Genomic DNA, 26,512 nt, shown 5'->3' with positions numbered 1-26,512 from the left:
TGGCGATGTGCTTGCTCTGGCGATCTCCAATCACTAGGTCGCCTGAGTTTACATCTGGCGACTTCATCTTTAACCGGGTGATCGCCGGTTCTGGTATGCTGGAGATCGGAACACGCTAACTTAATAACTGGCGACTTCACGAGCCCCCAACTTCCTTCCCTTCTGCCAACCTGGCGCCTTGTCAACACGCTTATACTGTAGTTGGATGCCACGTCATCACTTCCGACTACCAGGGCGGTACAGTTTTTACTTTTATTTTAAATTAAAAAATTAAAATTAAAATAAATAATCTGACTAAAAATACTCAAATGTGAAAAAAATTATTTCTTAACAAATATAAATTGAAGTAGAGCATTTCTCTTAAAAGTAAACAGAAATCTAAAGGGCTCTCTTAATTGGTTTTTTTTTTTTTGGAAAATTAAGGACTCATTTACTAGTTGTGACAGAGTGAGTTAAAATATGATTAAGAGAATAATTAGAAAAGGCACAGACAGACAAAAAAATTCTTGCGTCTAATTGAAGTTTCCGAGGTGCACAAAATCACCAAATCATTAATAATTAATAATTAATAAAAATAAAAAATAAAAATCTGCAAGTTCAACGTAGAGAATTGAGGGCTTCCATTTCAACAATTGGCTTCTCTGAGTCTCTCCCCCTCTCTCTCTCGTGAGCTGATCCCACTGGAGCCGTCACCTACAGTCACCATTCCCTTTTCTACGTCGTCATTTTGAACCCCATTTGCCCCCTTCTCTCCAATTCAAGGCCAAAGGTAAAATACCCATCCAGCTAATTTCGGTTTAAGTTCAACGTAGATGTAGAAAGCCCCAAACTTGGTCAATCGGGGTGCTGCTTTTCATTTGGGTGCACCGTCAATGTTGATATTTTTATGTAACTTTTTTTTAAAAATTTTGCTGAGGAGTTTTATTGTGGATTGTGGTTTGATCAGTCTCATGCATAAAACCAGATTCTGTTATATACATCTTTGTGAAAAAGTTTGTTTTAGTTAGCCCAATACTTACGAACTGGATCGTTCTCGGTTGCATGTTACATTTTAAAGATTTTTCTGATATGATGTTATTTTATTGTGCTCATTAGTGCACATTGGTTATTTTGTGATAATTGTTACTAGGAAGGTATGATGAGAGAAAGTTCCAAGGGCAAGTGTGGATCCTCTTCTATTCAATCCATGAAGGAGAAGGAAAAACACCTGGTGGATAAAATTCAAGGGATTTTCAGCAATCTTCAGTGTGCAAGAAAAGAGGGCAGGGGCAATGATATTGTGATCTTTGAGGAGCAGATGCATCAGCTGCTCCGCGAGTGGAAGGCGGAACTGGAGTCTCCAGCCACCTCCTTAGCTGTATGTATTTAGGTTTTCAGAAGACTGATTATTATGTCTGTGCTTTCTTTGTTCATCTCAAACAAGAGTTGATGTTTGTTGCAATATATTCTGGCAATGACATTCTAGGATGGGAGCTTTGATTCGTTTACCAGTGAACTGGCCCAACTGTTGCAAGTGATTGAGGAAAAAGACGATGCAACTAGTCCATTAACAAAGCCTGGGCCATTGAAGACTGAGCTCCAAACAAGTAACATTAGTGACAACAATTTTCAGTTTTTTCAGGAGGTAGGTTTCTTTAACCAGTGCCCGAGTCATTTTTATATTTGTGGTTTGTTTCCTTACCCTACTCACTAAACTTTACCTGTACTATTTCTGTTTATTGTACTTGTTGGTTGTATGCATTTGATATAATTTCTTATGGTTAAAGATGGAAACAGTGTGTTTTCTTAATCTATACAAGTTTTTTTTAATGACACCAACCATATGAAAAAATTTGCGAAGATCAGGTGGAGCTTCTGTTTGCTTACTATGAATCTTAGAGGTGTAAAAGTAGGATTATATGTTTTAATTCTGGCATTTGGTTATATTCACGACCTTTGGCAAAAGTGTTGACTTCAAATAGTTAAAGTGCTTTTCTTGGTGAACCAAAAAAAAATCAATGAGAACTTTTGAAGTTATAAAAGCCATTAGTTAAGGTATTTTTCCAACTTCTTGTTTGTATGGAAATTGAACACGAGTCCAATACCATAACCCTACCCAAATAGTATCGTTTGAGCTCAAGTGGTAGGAAGATCGAGCCATTAGTCAGTTATCAAAAGTTTTAGTCGGGCCATGTAGCCTCATTTAAATTTTTATTTCCAGGTTGTTCCAATTTGTTAAACTTCATTGGTTGAGGGAGAAACACAAAAAGTGAGCCCTTATAAAGTATATCTAGCTAGGAATAATCAACAACTTAATTGGTTAACTCTTAAGTGGTTTGTCGTTCCTAAATGGAAATATTTTTGAAACAAATTATTTTCTAATTTTCTCAAAGAAAAAAAAAACTAACGCACATGTATAAAGAAATACAATATGAATTAACCAAATGTTCTATTTTGTTTAATATATTTTTGTGCTTTAATAATAATTGGCACTTGGTCTCTTGCAGAAGCATTTCGATGGTAATCAACATCTTGGTCATAATTTTGAAAGCTCTGCTTCAACTCTGTACAACAATGCTTTTAGTAACACAGATATGGTACAGTTGGATTTTCATCCATTCAGTTTAAATCAAGATATGAATCACAACCCAGTAGGTCACAACTCTGATTTGATCGGTCAGTTGGATTTATATCAGGATCTCGGGCACAACACAGAAATTAAACACTCAGAATCAACTCAATTTAGTTTAGAAGGTTTTGATTGTAGCCAAATCTTTGGAGCTGGGGATACTGTGCAACATGGAGAGAATATTATACCTAACATTCTTCCAAATATTTGCCCTCCACCTTCTGCTTTCTTAGCTCCCAAATGTGCCCTGTGGGACTGTTTCAGACCCGCTCAAGGGGTAGAATGGTGCCAGAACTACTGTAGCAGTTGTCATGAGCTGTTGGCAAATAATGAGGGTCTACCTGGCATGACTCCAATTTTACGACCTGGGGGCATTGGTGTAAAAGATGGTCCTTTGTTTGCTGCTGTTCTTGCTAAGACGCAGGGAAAGGAAGTGGGCATCCCTAGTTGTGAAGGCGCCGCGTCAACGAAATCCCCCTGGAACGCTCCAGGTAAGTACACAAAGTTTATACCTCTCTGTTCTATCTCACTACTTAATTTTAGGATAAAGAATACACACATTGATCGTGTAAAAATCTTTGACATTGTTATCCAATCAGAGACTATCATAAAATTATGCTAAGAATAATTTGGCTGATAGTGTAAAAAAACTTAAATTAACTATGTGTATGTATTAAACTCTTAATTATGTTGAATTGTTCATTAAAGCTTTTCAAATTCTAACAGTAGGCTTGTCTAATGAATGTGTTATAGAAGAAATTGTTGCTGCCCATGCTTTATTGTTGTTAATCTATAATGTTTACCTTTTCTCCAATGCAGAGTTCTTTGATCTTTCTTTTCTTGAGGGTGAAGCTGTTAGGGAGTGGCTATTCTTTGACAAGCCTAGAAGGGCATTTGAAAGTGGAAACAGAAAACAAAGATCACTTCCAGATTATAGCGGACGGGGTTGGCATGAATCAAGAAAGCAGGTGATGAAAGAACATGGGGGACAAAAGAGGTCCTATTACATGGACCCCCAGCCTCTTAGTTATCTGGAGTGGCATTTGTATGAGTATGAGATCAACAACCACGATGGTTGTGCATTATACAGACTAGAATTAAAGCTTGTGGATAAAAAGAAAAGTCCTAAAGGAAAAGTGACCAAGGAATCTCTTAATGACTTACAGAACAAGATGGGGCAGCTTACTGCTGCTGTTCTATCATCTGATGATGGAGTACCACCCATCAATGGAAAGACAAATGCCAAGTCTGAGAATGATGGATCTCCAGAAAAGTAAATTAATACTCAGTCCATATCACTGACAAACTTGTACATATTTGAGGATATATCACAGCATGTGAAGGTTTCTCGTGGTAAAAGGCGCTCATAGTCTTGTGCTGAATTTGTCGTTAATTATACTTTTGATATTGGCGTTATTTGAAGTCTACTCCTAAGAAACTCGTTATGTGCTTCATAGATTAGAAGTTAGATCTATGGTATTAGGAAGACAGTGGGAGTTTCTTTGTTGGCTACTTTGCTATCACGTCTAACACATTCTTAAACTAAGTAGCATTTATTTGGTTGTAAATGTTCTCTAATGGTGGGATTATTTTTTACGTATATAACTAGTACAAAGTTGCAATTCCATGAGGGAATGGAAAATAAAATTTGTAAAATGAGCGAGGGAGTTGAAGATAAAAGAAAAAGAGAAATACGTGAGAAACTAATAAAAAGTGAGCACTAAGAAGTCATGTTATAATGTTTATAACTCTAGGACTGATAATATTTTTACAATGCAGTGAATTTTTATTTTTTTTGTGACTTATTTTTTTAATAGAAATTGTGTTTGCGTGTATGAATATTTTTTAAACGAATAGGTGTTTGTGTGCATGACTTGTGATTTTTTGTTATTTTACCTAAGTTGCTTTAGATCGCATAATTTCTGTTTTGTTTTTTACAGCTTTTGTTTAATTTATTCTGGGTATATATAAGTTTAGTTTGAATGTTTGACTTTCGTTTAATTATTTTTATCTAATGGATTGTTTTATAATTTTCTGGAATAAATATTAGAATAGGTTATGCAGCTAGCCCACTATAAAAAAAGTGTGGAATTGAATAGATATTTTAGCTTGGTACTTTGTACAAGTTTTTCTCGTATCACTTTTTTTAGTACAGTATTATTTTATATTAAATATGATTAAATATTTTTATTCATTATTTATTAATATTATAAATTTATAAATATAAATTTTAATTTTGTTTTATGCTTCACTTTAATATTTTTTTTTCATAATATCTTTCCTTTTTTTATGTAATAATAAATTATAAACAACTTTTAAAGATTTTTTTTTTCAATTCTTTTAATTTATGCATGTTAACCCATAGACATAATTAGCATTTATGTGGAGTACTTCAGACTTATTAACCTACAAATCTTATGCGAGTTACTTTAACAAGACGAATCAAGAATTGATTTTGTTTGAACTTAGTTATTTTTTTAATATTATTTCTTTTAGAAATGAATTGTCTTTAGAAATTCATGTTTTGTTATTAGATTATACTTTTAATGAATTTAATGTTTCAAAAAATAAGCCAATTTTTGTCAACTAAAAAATATATTATTTAAATATGCATAATAAAGAAGTTAAATAAATTTGAAAAAAATATTTGTAAAATTGTGCCACACCTTAATACGGTTAATTGTATAGTTCTTCATTTTAGTTGTTGTAGTAAAACTGTTATTTTTAATTACAAAAGTTTATATAATTACTGTATTTGATTGATAGGGTCTTGTACCGATCAGGTAGTCGGAAGTGATGATGTGGCAGCAAGCGATAATATAGGCGTGTTGAGCGGGGCACTTGGCTGACAGAAGGGAAGCACATCGAGAAGTTCGTGTAGTCGCCAATTGTTAGCTTGACATTCTCCGATCTCTGGTGTGTATAACCGGCGGTCACCAGGCTCGCGTCATAGTCGTCGTATGTGAGTCTTAGGCGACCAAGTGGTTAGAGACCGCCGAGAGGGGGCACATCGCCGAAAGATCAAGAAGGCTTGCTTAAAGCTTTCATGAAGTACGAGCACGAAGGATGAAGTTATCAGATGATCATTCCCTAGCCAGAGGTCGAGGCAAGGGAACAGTTTACCAGAACATGCACGATGTGCAAGTGAAGCAGATCGTGATAGCGGCAGGCGAGACCACAGAGAAGGTGTGCATGGTGGCACCCCGTACTCGCCACTTAGAAGAGATCGCGCTCCAAGGAAGCTATGCACCGAGTTACTCCTTGCATGGGTAACTTAGTCGAATAGCTTGAAGAGTAGAGGTGACGCTCAAGTAGAAGGTGACTCCAGATGGTGACACGTGTACAGTTGGATGCGAGCTACGTGTCCAGAGGTGTAACCGTCATGAGAGAGAAAATGCTCAGGTATATAAGGAACTCTAACGAACTTCTGAGGTACGCGCGTTTAGAACACTTCTTTACGCTTTTGAGAATACTTGAGTACGTTGAGAGAATACTTGCACGGTTCCTTGAGTTAGCTTTTTTCTCTTAGTATTTGGTGATTCCGTCACTAACTTGAGCGTCGGAGCGCGATCGGCCGCAGCGGCGCCACTCTGTTTCTTTCAAGTTCTTGCGAGGAATTGAGGCTTGAAGGACAGAAGCTAACGTGGTGCGAAGCTGATCGAGAGAAGATACCTTTGACGTGGCAAGACTCTTGCACTCGAGTCAACCGGCAGGATCAGGTCTAAATATCACCTGAAACTGACTATAACTATTGTTTGATTGTGTTCCCGTCAGTTGACTCGCTTCGCCGGTTGACTCGAACGACAGCCTTTGGCCCTCCTATCTCCGCTTGAGAATCGAATTTCCTTGGTTGAAGAATCTCTCAGTTGCAAAGACAAAGGGCGCTTTGACGGTCGTTTGCACTCCGACGCTCAAGTCAGTATAAGGGCAAAGAAACACCAAGTGTATAAAGTAGTTTCAGAAACTGAGTACCTTTCTAGGGTTCTTAGCACCCTTTATATAGGTTGAAACTAGGGTTTACCTTTGTTCCATTACCCATGTCTAGGGTTCCTTGGAGAATGTCCCTGCGTCGCTATTACATAATCTTAGAGTAGTCTGGCACATGAAACTTTCCTTAACTGGAGTGCAACGACTAACAGAATGGTCGCCTGGGTAACAACTTGTGCACCAATTCTCTGGGGCCATCTGTTCTGCGGGTGCCTTAAGTATTCACGTTCCATGCATGCAACTTTCTTCGGAAACCCTAACCTTAATGGGCCTTAGCGCCTCCAAGGACTGATTACTCGTGTCGCGCCTGAATGCGCTATACACACCACTTGCCTGGATCCCTCGTGACTTAGGCTGTCCACATATCTGATGTTTTCAACTGATAACTGTGTAATTCCAGGACCCACCTTACGTGGCCCAATATGACTGTTCAGACAGTAGACGTCCGATCTCTCCCTCTTCTGGCGAGGTCTGTTGTCGATCTCCAACGTCGAGTCTATGGTACTGATGTTCGAAGATGACCAACACCCTGATATGTGTATCTGGGGCCCATCTTACGTGGCCCATCTTTACTATCAGGCACTGGTGTGCGATGTCTGAGGTTAGTCTCTGGAGTCGATGACCAAGGACTTGGTCGGTACACAAGCCCCCCAGTCTCGAGCTGTAACTTGTTTCAGCGAAGAGACTAAGTGATCTCCCTAGACGACCTACGTGGCACTGGGTGACGGGATGTGAACAGTACACTGAAGTGACGTCTCCCCACACTTTCAGCGTACATGTGGCAAGATCAACGGCTATCACTTGTTTGCGCTTATTTCTTCGTATACTGTTCAAACCTTTAAACCCTTACGCTCTCTTCACTGTTTCATTACTTTCACATAAGCAAATCATTTCCAAACATTTCTCTCGTTCAAAACGCTCGCTCTTTCTCTTTCAAAACTCAGAACTTCAAACCTTACTCGATCAAAGGTATGATCTTTACCTATTGTTTGCTCTTGCTTTATGATTCCGTTGTCCATAACATGCTATAACTGTTTCGTGACTGTTTATGTTTTCTGCATTTTAGGTTTCTTGCACTTTACGTTTCCTCTGCTTTGAGTCTTTGGTTTTTTTGGTTTTGTCGATTCACACCATATTCTTCCTCTAAATTTTTGTTTTTTCTTCTCTTGTTTAGCTCTCTTATTTAAGATGGCACAACAGAAACCTTCTCCGACTTCCACTTCAAATTCTAACTCAACTTCATCTCCAACCTCCGCTCCACCCTCGACACCAAACCCACCTCCTTTTGCCATTGACTATAAGTCCCTATATCATTGGGAACCTGATGCCCTTTTAGAGGAGACCTCCAGCTTTAATTCCCTTGCGAGTATAGTTGCTTATAGGAAGAAACAGACCTGCCGTAAGTCACGTGTCTTTGGCAAAGACCACGACAAGTTCGTGAGGATGGTGCCCCGTAGGGTAGGTGAACCGGTGTGTTCTGATGAGTCCTCAGACCCCGAAGGTCCCTTCTGCTTCGTCTACTCCACGGTCTTTCGAAGACTTGGACTACGACTCCCCTTCTTACCCTTTGTTCTTTTTCGTTTCTGTGCAGACATGAATCTTATTGCGGAGAAAAAGAAGAAGTCGACCAAGTTGCTTGCCGAGCGTAGGGCGGCTGCTGCCGAGTGGGCACTTTGACTCCTGCAAACCTTCCTCCCCCTGCCACCTCTGCTCCCAACTAATCTGGACTAGCCCCTGTTGACAACAGGCTAAAGGGGGTGGTGGTGGCCGCTGACACCGAAGAGGAGGACACCGGCTCGGGCCTCGTCTTTAAGAGGCAAATGGTGGGTGACGTGGAGGCGCCAACACATTCCGCTTTTGATGGTCATGCGCCATCCTTCCGAGACACCCCTCCAAGCGCCTCCTTCCCACACGACTTAATCGTGCACGAAGGCGGGGGGGAGAGCACGCCTGATGATCACCAAACACCTCCCGCTATCGAGCTCCCCGCCATCCTCCAACAAGCCCTTAGACGTTTTCAAGATAGAAGAGCTTGGGTGGGAACCTCTGATATGAATCCACTAGCAAAGAAGAGATGATTCTTTGACATTCTATGGACTCAACTTGAGATGGAGATAGCTTAGGCACTTATAATAGAATTGGATCAAGGTTCTATGTTTCAAGAACTCACCAAGACTTGCACCAAACACCAAACTCATATGGTGGAGCCATCTATTGTCAATTGAACCGAACAAATTGTGTAAAAAGGCAAAAGCACCGAATAAAATGATCAAGAACAGAAATGCACCGAACAATTAAGCTAGAATTGAAGAAGAAACAACTAAAAACAACCAATGAACTAAAAACCGAAGCAAAACTGGAAAATAGACTGAAATGCCGAACCAAAAAGGAAGCTAAACATGTTTTAGGAATTTCATATGAATATGGAGATAAAAGAAAGAAGAACTTATGTAGATGGATGCTTTGGTTTGATGATCACGCCACTTAGAGGATGAAAACTCCAAGATGAGTGAGCTAGTGCCGCCACTTGAGAGAACCAAATGCACTCAAGATAAGACAAGGTGAAGGAGAAGCAAGCTCTCACAAATTCTTTCTCAAATTGAGTAGAGTTTCTCTATTACTAATTTCCAATCTGAATTTTACAAGGCAAGCACCTTTATTTATAGTCTAATTGATGGAAGAGGCTCAAGCCCATGATAGAAAAAGCCCAAGCCCAAATACAAGTTCAAGCTTCAGCTCAAGCCCAACAAATAGAAGATATGGGTCAACTAAGCATCATTGGATGTCTTTCTTTTGTAATTACTTTTGAGTATTTTTTAGTAGAACATAAAGGGAGGTGTAGATATAAATATAAGAGGTGCAAATGTATAAAGCTGAGCCACACCTTCCATGTGACATAAAAAGAAGGTGTAGGTGTAGATTTAGGAGGTGCCAAAAAAAAGAAACCAAGTCACACTTTCCTTGTGACTAGGAATTGGCTCTGATCCTGCCTGTTGACCAAAACGCTGGAGCTTTGCCTCGTCAAACTTGGATCGACGTGTGCGTCGTGTTAGCCTTCGTCCTTCACCGCGATCCACCTCAAGAACTTGCAAAAGACGAAACGGCGCTGCTGCGGCCGATCGCGCTCCGACGCCCAAGTCAGCGACTGAACCACCAATTACTTAAGAGTAAACTCAAGAACTCTAAGGAACCGTGACCAGTTCTCTCTCAGTGTACTCAAGACTCGCAAGCGTAAAGAAATAATCTGAACGTGCGTACCTCAGAAGTTCGTTGGGAACTCTTATATACCTGGGAACTTTCTCTCTCCTGGCAGTTACACATCTGGACATGTGGCTCGCATCCAGCTGTACACGTGCCTTGATCTAGAGCATCCTTGACTTGGGCGCTACTTCTGACTCTTTCTTTGGCTAAGTTACTTATGCATGATACTACTCAGTGCATAGCTGCCTTGGAGCGTGATCTCTTCTGGATGGCGAGTTCGGGTGCCTTCGTACACACCTACCCTGTGGTCTCGCCGGCCGCCTTCATGATCTGTACTACCTGTTTCACTGTATACGTTCAAGTAAACTGTCCCCCGACCTCATCCTCTGACCAGCTGGGAAGTGTCCATCTGCCTTCATCTTCGGTGATGTCCTTGTTTCGGCGATCTCTAATCACTTGGTCGCCTGGGTTCACATCTGGCGACTTCATCTTCAACTCGGTGACCGCCGGTTTAGGCATGATGGAGATCGGAGCACGCCAACTTAATAACTGGAGAGTACGCAAGCCCCCCGACCTCCTTCCCTTCTGCCAACCAGGTGTACCATCCAACACGCCTATATCATAGCTCGACGCCACATCATTACTCCCGACTACCAGGGCGGTACACAAGCCCCCCAGTCTTAAGTGAAGACTTGTCCAGCGAAAAGACTAAAGGAGTCACGTCACTACCGATCTACGTGGCGCTGGCACAGAATTCCAAACGTTTGTACTTTCTGCTTTCCTGACGCTCCACCAAACACCCTTCCAATCGTTCGACACGTGGCTTCATCAACGGTTACCTTTAATTGTTGTTTGCGCTTCCAAAACCCATTCGAAAAACCCTTAAACCCATTTCACTTCTACTGTTCCATCACCTCTTTGCTTTCTCCAACGCTTCAAGCTTCTTCTGCAAAAACCCACTACGCTCTTCAACCTTCTGGATTCTCAACTTCCTTCATCGTTCTTCCGATCATAAAAAGGTACTCCCTTTACTTCTTCTGCTGAGTTTTCTTGCATTTTAACCGATTCGCATCATCCATTAACTGTCTGGTGCATACGCTGTGGGCTGTTTCTTCTGTTTCTCCCTTCTCGTAACTTAGGGCTTCGTCTTCATTACAACGAACCTTCGTTAGTTCGTTTCTTCATCCTTCTTTCACGATCGAGTCAGCCTCTGCGAACCCTGCTCACCTTTCCCTTTCTTTTTCCCTTGCAGTTTCCGCGATGGCTCGCTCAAAGATCACCCCAAATCCTCCTCCCTCGTCACGTAACCCTCCGTTTCAAGCACATAACCCCCCACGAGCACCTGGTGCTTCTTCTTCCCAGGCTGAGAGGCCTGCAACCTCTCGCCCTGACCTGGCTCAGGCTACTCCACCGGTCGCCGGAGGAGCCTCCGCCCCCACTCCAGATTATGAAAAACTTTACCCCTGGGCCAGCTCGGCACTGCTGAAAGAGACTTCTTTGATAAACTCTGCAATAGCGGTACTCCGACTAAGGAAAGGGGACCAGTCGGATCTTTCCTTTCACAAGGAGCACGATAGCAAGATGGTCGTGCTGCCTTGCCACCCTGAGGAGCCGATCTGTGCTGACGGCAAAGCGAGTGGTGGCGAGTCGTTCTGCTTCCTCTACACAACATTTTTCAAGAAGGTGAAGTTCCGACTTCCCTTCACTCGTTTCGAGCGAGAGCTGCTGACCGAGCTCGATATCGCCCCCGCCCAGCTTCACCCCAACAGCTGGGCGTTCGTAAGGGCGTTCCAGATCATCTGTGCACATCTGGAACTGCCAGCGTCAGTGGATGTTTTCCTCTTCCTTTTTGAAGCCAAGCACCCAGGAGATCACCTTTGGGTGAGTCTGAACGGGATTGCTGGGAGGTCGATCCTTTCTATCTTCCAGCAATCTTATAAGGATTGGAAGGGGAAGTTCATTCAAATACGCCAAAACGACCAGGATGCCTCGCTGCTCGACGGGTTTCCCTTGTACTGGGTAAACAAGGGAAACAAAGACGCCAAGGGAAGCTTTAGGAGGCCAAGAAGTCCTGACAGCATGGGTGCTTTGGACAAGGATCTGTGCCTCTTTTGGAAGAGCGTGGCAGACGCCAATATCACCTTCCTCACCACAGCGCTCATCTCCTTCGAGTTCTTCGAAGATCAACTCGAGGCTCGCATAGGTTAGAGCTCACCTCAGTATCTAAGTCATTACTCTTGGCGATACTTCTGCTAACTGTTTCTGGGCGTCTTGTCTGTTGTGCACAAGACTTTGGTTTATTTTCTGCACCACTTATCTGCTTTTCTTTCATACTGACTTATGTGTTTATCTTTCTCTCTGAGCTGACCCACGTACCTTTGCATTATGCATATCTTATGTTGGGTAAAGGGAAAACTGGCTGAGCTGAGGGCGCTCGCCCGAGCCCATGGGTTGGCGTCGGGTTCCCAGACCGTGCCAAATTCAGTGGTGGAGATCGCCGCTGCCCAGGGGAGATCGCCCCCCAAAGGCCCAGCTCCTTCCGAGGCCCAGCCCGCCCAACAACGCAAAAAACTCGTCCTCAGGAAACCAAAGAGGAAAACCCCTCAAGTGGTTCATGAGGACGAAGAAGAAGACGATGAGGCAACCGAAGATGGCCTTATCACCAAGAGGAAGAGGGTGGCGCCTTCTTCACCACCTGCTCCACCTCCTCTTCCAACGTCAACACCACCTTCCACGCCGGCTCCACCTCGAACACTGCTTCCTCCCCCAGCTCCCACCTCGCCAGTCCAAGTAGTCCCCTTGGCGGCTGCACTTCCTGTGGTTGAGGCTGCCGAGCCCAACTTTATGGAGAACCCCCCGAGCGCCTCCACGCCCTATGTATCTGCTAGAGGGGGTCCTCCTTCCACTGCCTCAACTGCTGGAGCTGTACCAGGCGGGGATGAAGGCGCTCACAACTCGCCTATCATCATCACCGAATCCCCGCCGTCGCCACCACGCCAAGAAGCTCCCATTCAACAACCAACTCAAAAAGGTGGTGGCGAGAACCAACAGCAAGCTCCCCTGGTGCCTCCACGAGCAAGCCTCTCTCTTGAGGTCAAAAGGGTGTGGGAACCCTTCTCAGCAAAACTTAAGATGATGGCGGAGGATTTCCCTTCCATCATATCCAAAGCTGTGGAGAGTTCCAGCAAGAAGCTCCAGGATGACATCTCCGTGCTCCAAGAGGAGAATCGCCTAATCAGGATCGAGGCGGAGAAGTTATCCTGCAATCTCATGCTCGCGGAGATCGATCACTCCCGAGTGGAGGACGCCATGAGCACCGAGCTTCGGGTGGCTCGCAAGGAGGCCACTGATCTACGCCATAAGGTGCAGCTCTTAGCTCAAGAGAAGATCGAGCTGGAGAGCAAGCTGGTCCCTTATCGCGTCAAAGTGGCTGACCTGGAGGCGTCGATCAAAGCAGATGCCGCCAAGGTAAAAAACCTTGAGAAAAGTTCAGCAGATCGGGAGGTCTTCTTGGGAAAGGTTGAGAAGGAGAGAGATGACACCATGGCCAAACTCCAAGAGGCCAAAGAGGAAAACGGGAAGATCATCACAAAGCTGGCTCAGGCGCAGGCGGAATCCAAGAAGGTTGCTGAAGACCTCCTTCAAGCTCGTGAAACAACTGAAGAACTCAAGAAACGAGCTGAGGAGCTAACACAGCAGAACGAGGGGCTCAAGAAGCAGATTGAAGAACTCGAGCTGAGCTCTGCCCAAATCCTTGCTGCTGGGTTTGACGCCGCCTTGGAACAATTCGCCTGCCTGTACCCTGACTTGGATCTCTCCATGGTGTCGCTGAACAACGAGGTGGTGGACGGGAAGATTGTTCCTTCTGAAGACTAGCCGCTCGCTACTTCCCTTCACCACTTACTCATCTGTCTCTCTCTTACCCAATTTACTTGTAATAAATTTTTCCCTTTTCTGCTCATGTATCTTGAATTGATCATACTTTTTTATAAAGTCTTTGTGCTTCTTCTTACAACTTCTCTGTTTGCCTTATCTCTCCTCGTATAATTCACTTCAACGAAATTAACTTAGTAACTCCGCGAGCGCGATTGTATACTTAACTGCTTCGAACCACTGACTTTCGAACAATAACATTCTAACAACTTGTAATCTCAAGGTAATGAACCTTAGCGTGAAATCGCTCTTTAAATAACGAACTTCAACCCAACTAATGGCTTAAGACACAGCTCATCTGATCTGCCTTATCAAGACGGGCCTTGGCTTTCTCGCCATCGCTTGAATTTCTCCTGGTCGCCAAAGACTCTTGGCGATACCAGCTTCCTCTTGCCTTCACAACTTGGCCATTGTTCCTTTATCTGGGGGTAGAGGCGCCTTTCGGATCCTTCTCTACCTTCCTGAGCTTCAGAACAAAAGACCGGGTGGCTAGGCGTTTTCTTCGAACCTACCTTAGCCACCCTCCAAACTTCTTCCACCCTTTACACCATACCTAAACTCGTTCGAGACGAGAAGGATTTTATCTTGCCTGAACTCGCTCATCGGCGAGAAGGTCTTTAACTCGCCTGAACTCGCTCATCGGCGAGAAGGTCTTTAACTCGTGCCTCTACATTGCCCCAGGGGTTACATCTTCTCTCCCCCAGAAACACTGAGGACTTTTTGCTGGTGCCTCTACATTGCCCCAGAGGCTACATCTTCTCTCCTCTGGAAGCACTGAGGACTTTTTACTGGTGCCTCTACATTGCCCCAGAGGCTACATCTTCTCTCCTCTGGGAGCACTGAGGGCTTTTTACTGGTGCCTCTACATTGCCCTAGAGGCTACATCTTCTCTCCTCTGGGAGCACTGAGGACTTTTTACTCTTCCTCGCCTGCACTCGCTCGACGGCGAGGAGGTCTTTATCTCGCCTCAGGACGCGCGAGGGCGTTGAGGTCTTTTAACTGGTGCCTCCGATCGCCGAAAGACGATGAGGACTTTAAACTTTAACTGATGCCGCCAATCGCCGAAAGACGACGGGGACTTAGAAACTTTGTAGAAAGCATGCAACATAACTTCAACTTGCCTTAAATCACATATAAGTGACAAGGTCTTTCTTCAAAACTTTCGGAAAACAACAACCATGCAATCTAAAACACTTTAAACTTCGAAAACTCTTCTTTATTGGGCGGCCTCATTAAAAACCCTCATTAGGGAAAAAAGAGTGCCCCCTCCAAACTATTTTAACAGAAACATTGCAAAGCTCTTCGTGTTTGTTTTTACTTACAAGGTTCTTAACTGTAATATAACTTGAGGTGCGTGGCGTTCCAAGTGCGGGGAATCGCCCTTCCTTCCAAAGTTTCTAAGCGGTAGGCGCCGTTCCCGAGCGCCTCGGTTATTCTGAACGACCCCGTCCACTTAGGCGACAGCTTGTTCTCCATCTCGTATTGGTGAGCCTTCCTCATCACCAGGTCGCCTTCTCTGAACTGTCTTGGCATCACCTTCGAGTTATATCTTCGTTCAATCCTTCTTTTCACCGCCTCAGCTTTTAATCTCGCCTCTTCCCTGACCTCATCCAGTAAGTCCAGGTTCAACCTTCTTTCCTTATTCGAGTCTTCCTCCACGAAGTTCTGGAATCTCGGTGAGCTCTCCTGGATCTCTACTAGAATCATTGCGTCGCACCCGTAAACCAAACTGAACAGGGTCTCATGGGTTCCTGACTGCTCGGTGGTGTGGTACGCCCAGACTATACGGGGTACCTCCTCAGCCCAGCTTCCTTTGGCTTTCTCTAGTCTTCTCTTCAAGCCTCTGAGTAACACCCGATTGGCTGACTCTACTTGGCCATTCGTCTGAGGGTGCTCGACGGATGCATGTTGAATTCCCACCCCTTCGCACAACTTCTTCAACAGGTGACTTGCAAACTGAGTCCCATTGTCCGATACCAGGCGCTTGGGCACACCAAACCGGCACACGATGTTCTTCCACACGAAACCCTCGATCTTGTGTGCGGTGATCTGGGCCACTGGTTCTGCTTCGATCCACTTGGTGAAATATTCAATCGCCACCACCAAGTACTTCATCTGCCTGATCGCCAGCGGGAACGGTCCCAGGATGTTGATTCCCCATGTATGAAACGGCCAAGGGCTATAAATCGACTTCAACTCCTCGGGAGGCGCCTTGTGCCAATCGGCGTGCTGCTGGCATTGCTTGCAGCACTGCGCATACCTCTTGCAGTCTTCTCTCATTGTCGGCCAGTAGTAACCTGCACGGAGAGTCCTTGCGGCCAGAGCTCGACCCCCGACGTGGCTTCCGCATATCCCTTCATGGAGCTCTGCCATAATTCTTGTACATTTCTCGCCGTGCACACATTCCAGGAGTGGGTGAGTGAACCCAAACCTATACAGCTCGCCATCAATCATTGTGAACTTGCTAGAATTCTTCTTTATCCTCCTAGCCTATGTCGGATCCAACGGGAGAAGGCCATCCGCCAGGCATCGCTTGTACTGCGTCACCCAGATGTCTGGCTCATGCGTAGTGCAGACCTGCGTCATGTTCACCCTCTCCCCCCGACATGCTCTTATTCTTGGCGACCTCAAGGTCTCTTGAGTCAAAGACCTGTGACTCCTCGCCGCTTTCTCCTTCGATTTGCTTATCTGAAGAACCAGGTGATCTGCCACAAATGCTCTAGGCGTCTTCAGAGTTTCTTGAATCACCGTCCTCTGCCTACCCCCCTTGCCCGAACTGGCGAGCTTAGCTAGCAAGTCAGCTCGGGCATTCTGCTCTCTGGGCACATGCACTACTTCAAAGGAGACAAAGGAACTCTTCAATTCCTGTACATACTCCAGGTAAGCCGCCATTTGTGGATCTTTAGCCTGGAACTCGCCTGTTACTTGTCCCGTGACTAACAGCGAGTCACTCTTAGCCATCAGCACCCTGGCTCCCATCTCCTTAGCCAGCAAGATACCGGCGATCAGCGCCTCATATTCTGCTTGATTGTTGCTGGCCTTGAAGGCAAACCTCAAAGATTGTTCGATCAGCACCCCGTTGGGTCCCTCCAAGATGACTCCAGCACCGCTACCCTGCTGGTTCGACGATCCGTCCACTGAAAGCACCCAACGGAAGACATCCCCCTCAACTTGTGTCGCTTGAGACGAGAGCTCGACCACGAAGTCTGTGAAGATCTGCCCCTTGATCGGACCTCGGGGCTCATACTTAATATCAAACTCCGACAGCTCCACTGCCCACTTCACCATCCTCCTCGCAACATCGGGCTTCTTCAAGACCGTCTGGATGGGCAGGTCGGTCATCACCAGTATCGTGAAGCTGTGGAAATAGTGGCGTAACCTCCTCGCCGAAAAGACTACTGCCAGTGCAGCCTTCTCCAGGGCCTGATATCTCGTTTCGGGGCCCTGCAGCACCTTACTAACAAAATAAATGGGCTTTTGAGCCTGATCTTGGTCCTGGGCGAGCACCGCACTCACCGCCCTCTCAGTTACAGCAAAATACAACCTGAGAGGGGTTCCCACCAGCGGTTTGCACAAAACCGGCGGGCTCGCCAGATACTCCTTAAGCTTGACGAAGGCTTCTTCACACTCCTTCGTCCAGGCAAATTTGTTATTCCGCCTTAAACACTGGAAATATGGATGGCCCTTCTCTCCGCTAGCCGACACGAAGCGAGACAGGGCGGCCATCCGACCTGTAAGCTGTTGTACTTCCTTCACAGTGGCCGGGCTCCTCATCGCCAAGATGGCGGCACACTTGTCAGGGTTGGCTTCTATTCCTCTCTCAGTTAAGAGGAAACCCAGGAACTTCCAGCCTCCACGCCAAAGATGCACTTCTTGGGATTCAGCTTTAACCTGAACTTGGCGATCGTGGTGAACAATTCCTCCAAGTCCTCCGCGTGCTTGCTCTTCTCCGGCGAGGTCACGACCATGTCATCTACGTATGCTTGCACATTTCTTCCCAGCATGGGTGCAAGTACCCGATCCATCAACCTCTGGTACGTGGCCCCCGCGTTCTTCAGCCCAAACGGCATCACCTTGTAGCAGTAGCACGATCTCTCGGTCATGAAGGCAGTCTTTTCTTCATCCATGGGATGCATCTTGATCTGGTTATACCCCGAGAAGGCATCCAGGAAACTCAACAACTTACACCCTGCAGCACTGTCAACCAGGGCGTCTATGCTTGGCAAAGGATGCGAATCCTTTGGGCAAGCCTTGTTCAGATCAGTGAAGTCGACGCACATGTGCCACTTCCCATTGCTCTTCTTCACCAGCACGACATTGGCTAGCCACTCAGGGTACTGCACCTCCCTGATATGGCCTGCAGCGAGGAGCTTCTGGGTTTTGTCTCTAATCGCCTGCCTCCTCTCCTCGTTGAACTTCCTTCTCCTCTGGCGCACCGGTCTGACCTGATTGTCCATCGCCAAATGGTGGCACAAGAAGTCGGGATCGATCCCGGGCATGTTCGAAGCGGACCATGCAAACGCATCCAGATGCCGCTCTATCACCTTGGCGATCTGGTCCTGGAGCTCAACTTCCAGAGATCTTCCCAGCTTGAAGATCCTTCCCCCGATCTCTCTTTCGAGCCACTGCTTGACGAGTTTTGGTCTGGTTTCTCTGGCGATCACCGCCCTGGCGATTCCCAGCTCCCTCGCTTCCTCAGGGCGATTCCTCGCCTCTTCTTCCTCTAGACCGGCGTTCCCCTCCCCCAGCTCAGCATCCACCATCACCATGTCACTCCTGGCGGTCTCTTCTATCACCGTCGGCCTGGGCTTCATACCAGGAGGCGGGGTGGTTGTCACGTAACTCACCGACCTCTTGTTCTTCAGGCTATTCTCATAGCACTTCTTCGCTTCCTTATGGTCGGATTTGATGGTGATCACCACCCCTTCCATAGACGGCAACTTCACCTTCATGTGTCAGGTCGACGGTATAGCGCCTATTCTGTTGAGCGTGGGCCTTCCCAACAGAATGTTGTATGCTGAAGGAGCGTTCACAACAAGGTACTTGATTTTCTCTGTTCTCGACCCCGCCTCATCTGTAAACGTAGTCCTCAACTCAATGTACCCCTTGACCTCCACCTGGTCACCAGCGAAACCATACAAACACCCTCCATAGGGCCTCAGTTGGTCAAGGGGTAGCTCCAACTGCGTGAAAGTCGGCCAGAACATCACCTCTCCCGAGCTTCCTTGGTCCACCAGAACCCTGTGGACCTTCCTTCCTGCTGTGATCAGCGAGATAACTATGGGGTCGTTGTCATGAGGCACAACGTCTCGAAGATCTTGCTTTGTGAACGTAATGTCCACATCCGGCGAGTGGTCCTCAAACATATCCACCGTCATCACAGACCTCGCATACTTCTTCCTCTGTGATGCGGTGCATCCACCACCCGAGAAACCTGCTGCAACGGTGTGGATTTCAATCAAGTCCGCCAATCCCATGACAAACTTGTGCTTTGGCGGGCGATTGTACTCCCGGCGTGCTGGTTGAGAGCGGCCTGGGCCCCTGCCTTTGTTCTTCCTTGGATCGTAAGGAAGGCGAGTCCTCTGATCCCTCTTGGCCGCCGCTGTCTCCAGCACCCTCTGTGGCTGGATCCTGGTCTGGGCGCGTGGTCTGGCGGGAGCAACGCTTCCCCTCTTCTCGGCGACCTCACTTTCATCGATGATGTGGGCCACCGCAAGTCGCCTAACCTCAGAAAATGTGGTGGGGTGAGCCCTGATCAACGCTTCGCAGAAGGGTCCCGGCAGCACGCCCTTCTTGAACACGTAGACCAACATCTCTTCGTCCTTGGCCGGCGAGCGAACCATCTGCGCCCCAAAACGATTCAAGTAGTCCCTGAGGGACTCTCCCTGGTACTGCCTTATGTCAAACAGATCATAAGACACCCTAGGCGGCGCCTTGTTCACTATGTACTGCTCGACGAAGATCTTCGAAAACTGTTGGAAGTTGGTTATGTGACCTGTAGGCAGGCTCACAAACCATTCCAGTGCCGTTCCCTGGAGAGTACTCACAAACATCTTGCAGTACACGGCGTCTGATCCTCCTGACAGCATCATCTGCGTATGGAACGTGGTGAGATGTGCCTCAGGATCCTCCACGCCGGTAAAAACAGCTTTCACAGGCACCACACTTGTAGGGATAGGCGTGTCTGTAATCGCCTGAGCGAAAGGCATGGGAAAAATGCGAGGCGGCGTGGACGGCGCGACCTCTTCAGCGACTGGACGCCCTCGCTGCTCCTAAAGAGCTTGACGCAGTTCCTCAGTCACTCTGCTAAGCTCATCATTCCTGGCCCGAGAGGCGACCAGGTCCTCGTGCATTCTTGCCTGCTCTATACGCGAGGCTTCCACATTCGCCTGCAACAAACGCATGATTTCCACCATCTGCGCCATAGTCATGGCGCCTTCAGCAGCAACGGGCGCAACTGGACTTGAACGGTTGCTTCTCCTTTTTCTCATGAAAACTTGACGAATCACAGAGAGCAATGAACAACACCTTCTTCAACGACGATCAGTTCAGCGATCAATCGGTCAGAACTTCGCAGAAACTTCGAACAGCCTCACGAACACAGCAAACCTTCACAGAAACTCACAACTCCACCAAAAACCAACGCTCCTTCCACGAAAATCCAAACGAGCAACGGAACTCAGATCTCACCGATTAAAACTCGCGTCAGCAGCGAAAAAACCTCACCTCACCGAACAAAACTCAAACGAACGGTGGAAAACGCGAAACTACCGAACGAAACTTAGATGAACAGCGGAAAACGGTTGCACCAGCACACAACCTCACAGAAACCGCAGAAACCTCCAAGAACTCACGTTGTGGATGGGAACAGGTTTTACACGGCCCCACGGTGGGCGCCTGATGATCCTGCCTGTTGACCAAAACCCTGGAGCTTTGCCTCGTCAAACTTGGATCGACGTGTGCGCCGTGTTAGCCTCCGTCCTTCACCGCGATCCACCTCAAGAACCTGCAAAAGACGAAACGGTGCCGCTGCGGCCGATCGCGCTCCGACGCCCAAGTCAGCGACTGAACCACCAATTACTTAAGAGTAAACTCAAGAACTCTAAGGAACCGTGACCAGTTCTCTCTCAGTGTACTCAAGACTCGCAAGCGTAAAGAAATAATCTGAACGTGCGTACCTCAGAAGTTCGTTGGGAACTCTTATATACTTGGGCACTTTCTCTCGCATCCAGCTGTACACGTGCCTTCATCTGGAGCATCCTTGACTTAGGCGCTACTTCTGACTCTTTCTTTGGCTAAGTTACTTATGCATGATACTACTTAGTGCATAGCTGCCTTGGAGCGTGATCTCTTCTGGATGGCGAGTTCGGGTGCTTTCGTACACACCTACCCTGTGGTCTCGCCGGCCGCCTTCATGATTTGTACTACCTGTTTCACTGTATACGTTCAAGTAAACTGTCCCCCGACCTCATCCTCTGACCAGCTGGGAAGTGTCCATCTGCCTTCATCTTCGGCGATGTCCTTGTTTCGGCGATCTCTAATCACTTGGTCGCCTGGGTTCACATCTGGCGACTTCATCTTCAACTCGGTGACCGCCGGTTTAGGCATGATGGAGATCGGAGCACGCCAACTTAATAACTGGCGAGTACGCAAGCCCCCCGACCTCCTTCCCTTCTGCCAACCAGGTGTACCATCCAACACGCCTATATCATAGCTCGACGCCACGTCATTTCTCCCGACTACCAGGGCGGTACAGGCTCCAAATTCAAATGCTTCTCATTTGAATTTCCCTCCACTTTCTTTTGAATTTCCAGCCCTCTAAACACTATAAATAAAAGGGCTTGGCTCATGTATTTGGAAAGATAAAATTGAGTAATGTTATGCTGCCCATTTTGTGCCATACTTGCTCCTTACCTAGTTTCTAGGTTTTAATCTTCCTTCACCATCTATCAAGGGGCTGGCCGAACCTCCCTTCTTCCATACTCTTCATACACCTTCAAGGTCACCACAACTCCTAGGAGGACCTTGCCCATTTCATCCATAAGCTTTCGCACCATATTACCAAACATCCAAGAAGAGCTCCTTGAGAATGCCATCACTAATAGATGCTGAAATGAAAAGCTAATTAAATTCAAAATTCCCCCCAAATGACATAAAAGTGGCGCCAATCCTAGAGCATGAGGAAGGTGTGACTTCCTCTCTTAGTTTGGCACCTCCCTATTACGCCTACACCCCTCTACTAAGCTCACACCCCCTAAGCTTCCTACTATTTTCCTAAACTAAAGACCTAAAGATGCTTTTACAAAAAAGGTTTCTTATGTTTCCCTCTAAGCACCTTCAAACAAAGATATTACAAAAAGAGAAAACAACCTTCCATTATTTCCTAATGCTTTGAATTGACTTCTTGTAAGCCTTTGAGGTGGGCTACCAACTCCTTGAGCATCTAGCACTTGAGCCTCTTCCTCTTCTTGTCCTTGAGTATTGGCCTCCATTTGGTCTTGAACTTGATCTCCATCATACTCCCCGAGTTGGAGAGAATTCGACCACGAATTCTGGAGACCTACAGAAAAAGGAGTTAGATCACTGATATTAAATGTATGACTACCAAGGTATGTATCAGGCATATCTAAATCATAAGCATTGTCATTAATCCTCTTGAGGACTTGGAAAGGTCCATCACCACGAGGCATTAGTTTGGACTTTCTTTGAGTAGGAAAGCGATCCTTCCTCAAATGAAGCCAAACCCAATCACCTTCCTCAAACAACAATGCTTTTCTCCTTTTATTGGCAAGTTCAGCATACTTGCCAACCTTCTTCTCAATTCTCATCTTGATGTCTTTATGCAAAGTTTTCACAAAAGAAGCCTTTTCAGCCCCATCTTTGCACAAGACATCTCCAAGAATGGGAATAGGAAGAAGATCAAGAGGTGTTAAAGGGTTAAACCCATAGACAACCTCGAAAGGAGAATGTGAGGTGGTAGAATTTACTACACGGTTATATGCAAACTCAACATGGGTTTGACCATCGGTTTGTGGGTGACAAGTGGTAGAAAATAAAAGCTTAGTACCACTAGGTCTTCCAAAAGTGACTCAAGAACTTTGGATCTCTATCGGACACAATAGTTCTAGGAATCCCATGCAAACGAACCACTTCTTAAAAGAAGAGGTTTGCAATATGACATGCATCATCCACTTTGTGGCAAGGAATAAAGTGAGCCATCTTTGAAAAACGATCCACTACCACAAAAATGGAATCCTTTCCCTTTGATGTCTTGGGTAATCCTAAGATGAAATCCATAGAGATGTCAACCCAAGGCATTGAAGGGATAGGGAGAGGAGTATATAGACCATGGGGATGCATCCTAGATTTAGCCTTGCGGCAAGCTATGCATTTATCACACAAACTATGAACATGCTTATGCATATGAGGCCAATAGAAATGTTCATGCAACACATCCAAAGTTTTAGCAACCCCAAAGTGACCCATTAATCCTCCCTCATGTGCTTCTCTAACAAGAGATAATCTAATTGAGCATTGGGGAACACAAAGACGTTTTCCTTTGAAAAGAAAGCCATCTTGTATACAAAAGTCTTTGTGTCCTTTTTTAAGACACTTTTGATAGATAGGAGAAAAATCAAGGTCATCATGATATAGACCCTTAATGTGATCAAAGCCAAGATATTGAGAACCCAAAAGGGTAATCAAGGCATATCTTCTAGAAAGTGCATCAGCCACAATGTTTATTTTGCCTTGCTTGTGTTTGATCACATAAGGAAATTGCTCAAGAAATTCCACCCACTTAGCATGCCTCTTGTTAAGCTTGTTTTGGCTTTTCAAATATTTAAGAGATTCATGATCACTATTGATCCTGCCTGTTGACCGGAACGCTGGAGCTTTGCCTCGTCAAACTTGGATCGACGTATGCGCCGTGTCAGCCTCCGTCTTTCACCGCGATTCACCTCAAGAACCTGCAAAAGAACAGAACGGCGCCGCTGCGGCCGATCACGCTCCGACGCCCAAGTCAGAGACTGAACCACCAATTACTAAGAGTGAAACTCAAGAACTCTCTCAAGGAACCGTGCAATGTTCTCTCTCAGTATACTCAAGACTCGCAAGCGTAAAGAAGACAATCTGAACGTGCGTACCTCAGAAGTTCGTTGGAAACTCTTATATACCTGGACACTTTCTCTCTCCTGGCAGTTACACATCTGGACACGTGGCTCGCATCCAGCTGTACACGTGCCATCATCTGGAGCATCCTTGACTTGGGCGCTACTTCTGACTCTTCTTTGGCTAAGTTACTTATGCGTGATACTACTCAGTGCATAGTTAACTTGGAGCGTGATCTCTTCTGGATGGCGAGTTCGGGTGCCTTCGTACGCACCTTCCCTGTGGTCTCGCCGGCCGCCTTCATAATCTGCACCACCTTCATCTTCGGCGATGTGCTTGCTCTGGCGATCTTCAATCACTTGATCGCCTGAGTTTACATCTGGCGACTTCATCTTCAACTGGGCGATCGCCGGTCCTGGTATGCTGGAGATCGGAGCACGCCAACTTAATAACTGGCGACTACACGAGCCCCCCGACTTCCTTCTCGTCAGCCAGCCAGGCGTCCCATCAACACGCCTATACAGTAGCTTGATGCCACGTCATCACTCCCGACTACCAAGACGGTACACAAGCCCCCCAGTCTTAAGCGAAGACTTGTCCAGCGAAAAGACTAAAGGAGTCACGTCAACACCGATCTACATGGCGCTGGCGCAGAATTCCAAGCGGTTGTACTTTCTGCTTTCCTGACGCTCCACCAAACACTCCTCCAATCGCTGGACACGTGGCTTCATCAACGGTTACCTTTAATTGTCGTTTGCGCTTCCAAAACCCATTTGAAAAAACCCTTAAACCCATTTCTCTTCTACTGTTCCATCACTTCTTCGTTTTCTCAAACGCTTCAAGTTTCTTCTGCAAAAGCTCACGACGTTCTTCAACCTCTTGAATCATCAACTTCCTTCATCGTTCTTCCGATCATAAAAAGGTACTCCCTTTACTTCTTCTGCTGATTTTTCCTGCATTTTAACCGATTCGCATCATTCATTAACTGTCTGGTGCATACGCTGTGGGCTGTCAGCGTCAGTGGACGTTTTTCTCTTCTTGTTTGAAGCTAAACACCCGGGAGATCGCCTGTGGGTGAGTCTGAACAGGATTGCTGGAAGGTCGATCTTCTCTATCTTCCAGCAATCCTACAAGGATTGGAAAGGCAAGTTTGTCCAGGTGCGCCCAAACGACAAGGACGCCTCGCTGCTCGACGACTTCCCCTTGTATTGGGTAAACAAGGGGAATAAAGAGTTCAAGGGAAGCTTCAGGAGGCCAAGGAGCCCCGACAACATGGGAGCCTTGGACAAAGATCTGTGCCTCTTCTGGAAGAGCGTGGCAGATCTCCACATCACTTTCCTTACCACTGCGCTCATCTCCTTCGAGTTCTTCGAAGATCAACTCGAGACTCGCATAGGTTAGTGCCTCAACGTTTAAGTCTTTGCCTTGTGCCATTCCTCTGTTAACTGTTGCTGGGCGTCTTGTCTGCCGTGCACAAGACTTTGGTTTTATTTTCTGCACCACTTATCTGCTTTTCTTGCATGCTGACTTATGCGTTTTTCTTTCTCTCTAAGCTGACCCATGTTCCTTTGCATTATGCAGACCTCATGTTGGGCAAGGGAAAGCTGGCTGAGTTGAGGGCACTCACCCGAACCCATGGGTTGGCGTCGGGTTCCCAAACCGTGCCAAACTCAGTGGTGGAGATCGCCGCTGCACAGGGCAGATCGCCCCCCAAAGGCCCAGCTCCTTCCGAGGCCCAGCCCGCCAATCAGCGCAAAAAGCTCATCCTCAGGAAGCCAAAGAGGAAAACCCCTCAGATGGTCCAAGAGGATGACGAAGAGGACGATGAGGCGACTGAAGATGGCCTTATCACCAAGAGGAAGAGGGTGGCGCCTTCTTCACCATCTGCTCCACCTCCTCTTCCAACATCAACACCACCTTCCACACCAGCTCCACCTCCAACACTGCTTCCTGCCCCAGCTCCCACCTCGCCAGTCCAAGCGGTTCCTTTGGCATCTGCACTTCCTGTGGTTGAGGCCGCCGAGCCCAACTTCATGGAGAACCCCCCGAGCGCCTCCACGCCCTATGTATCAGCTGGAGGGGGTCCTCCTTCAAACGCCTCAACCGCAAATGCTGCACCAGTCGGGGATGAGGGTGCTCACAATTCGCCTATCCTCATCACTGAATCCCCGACGTCGCCACCACGCCATGAAGCACTCATTGAACAACCAACTCAAGAAGGTGGCGGCGAGAACCAACAACAAGCCCCCCCGGTGCCTACACAAGCAAGCCTCTCTCTCGAGGTCAAAAGGGTGTGGGAGCCCTTCTCAACAAAACTGAAGATGATGGCGGAGGATTTCCCCTCCATCATATCCAAAGCTGTGGAGAGTTCCACCAAGAAGCTCCAAGATGACATCTTCACACTCTGAGCGGAGAATCGTTCCATAAGGATTGAGGCGGAGAGGTTATCCTGCAATCTAACGCTCGCCGAGATCGACCACTCCCGAGTGGAAGATGCTATGAGCACTGAGCTCCGGGTGGCGCGAAAGGAGGCCACCGATCTACGCCATAAGGTGCAGCTCTTGGCTCAAGAGAAGATCGAGCTGGAGAGCAAGCTGGTACCCTATCGCGTCAAAGTGGCTGACTTGGAGGCGTTGATCAAAGCAGACGCCGCCAAGGTAAAGAACCTCGAGA

The 26,512-nt window shown here is 46.5% G+C and overlaps 1 protein-coding gene across 6 annotated transcripts; it reads left to right on the top strand.

Annotated features, from left to right (window-relative positions):
* Positions 1–508: 508 nt before the first annotated feature.
* Positions 509–4,176, top strand: LOC137824646 (transcription factor VOZ1). Of its 6 annotated transcripts, none has more exons than XM_068630322.1 (6): positions 509–769; positions 1,130–1,357; positions 1,466–1,624; positions 2,487–2,576; positions 2,676–3,099; positions 3,428–4,176. In XM_068630322.1, exons 2-6 carry the CDS (start codon positions 1,136–1,138, stop codon positions 3,883–3,885), a joined length of 1,353 nt encoding a protein of 450 aa, XP_068486423.1. In that variant the 5' UTR covers positions 509–769; positions 1,130–1,135; the 3' UTR covers positions 3,886–4,176. The 6 variants fall into 6 exon arrangements, with proteins under 6 accessions (XP_068486423.1, XP_068486416.1, XP_068486413.1 ...); XM_068630319.1 differs by having other exon boundaries at positions 605–769; positions 1,134–1,357; XM_090297461.1 differs by having other exon boundaries at positions 613–769; positions 1,096–1,357.
* Positions 4,177–26,512: the final 22,336 nt, after the last annotated feature.

Source organism: Phaseolus vulgaris, chromosome 11 (assembly GCF_051622355.1).
Source record: "Phaseolus vulgaris cultivar YP4 chromosome 11, ASM5162235v1, whole genome shotgun sequence".
Taxonomy (NCBI): domain Eukaryota; kingdom Viridiplantae; phylum Streptophyta; class Magnoliopsida; order Fabales; family Fabaceae; genus Phaseolus; species Phaseolus vulgaris.
Note: the sequence above shows the minus strand (reverse complement) of the source record. Positions and strands in the feature narration are given on the sequence as shown.

Excerpts from the sequence above, each read along its gene's own strand:
- LOC137824646 (XM_068630315.1), top strand. The coding sequence starts at position 1,136 with ATGATGAGAGAAAGTTCCAAGGGCAAGTGTGGATCCTCTTCTATTCAA. Across the intron at positions 1,358-1,465 it reads CTCCAGCCACCTCCTTAGCT|GATGGGAGCTTTGATTCGTT; the intron begins GTATGTATTTAG and ends ATGACATTCTAG. Across the intron at positions 3,100-3,427 it reads ATCCCCCTGGAACGCTCCAG|AGTTCTTTGATCTTTCTTTT; the intron begins GTAAGTACACAA and ends TCTCCAATGCAG.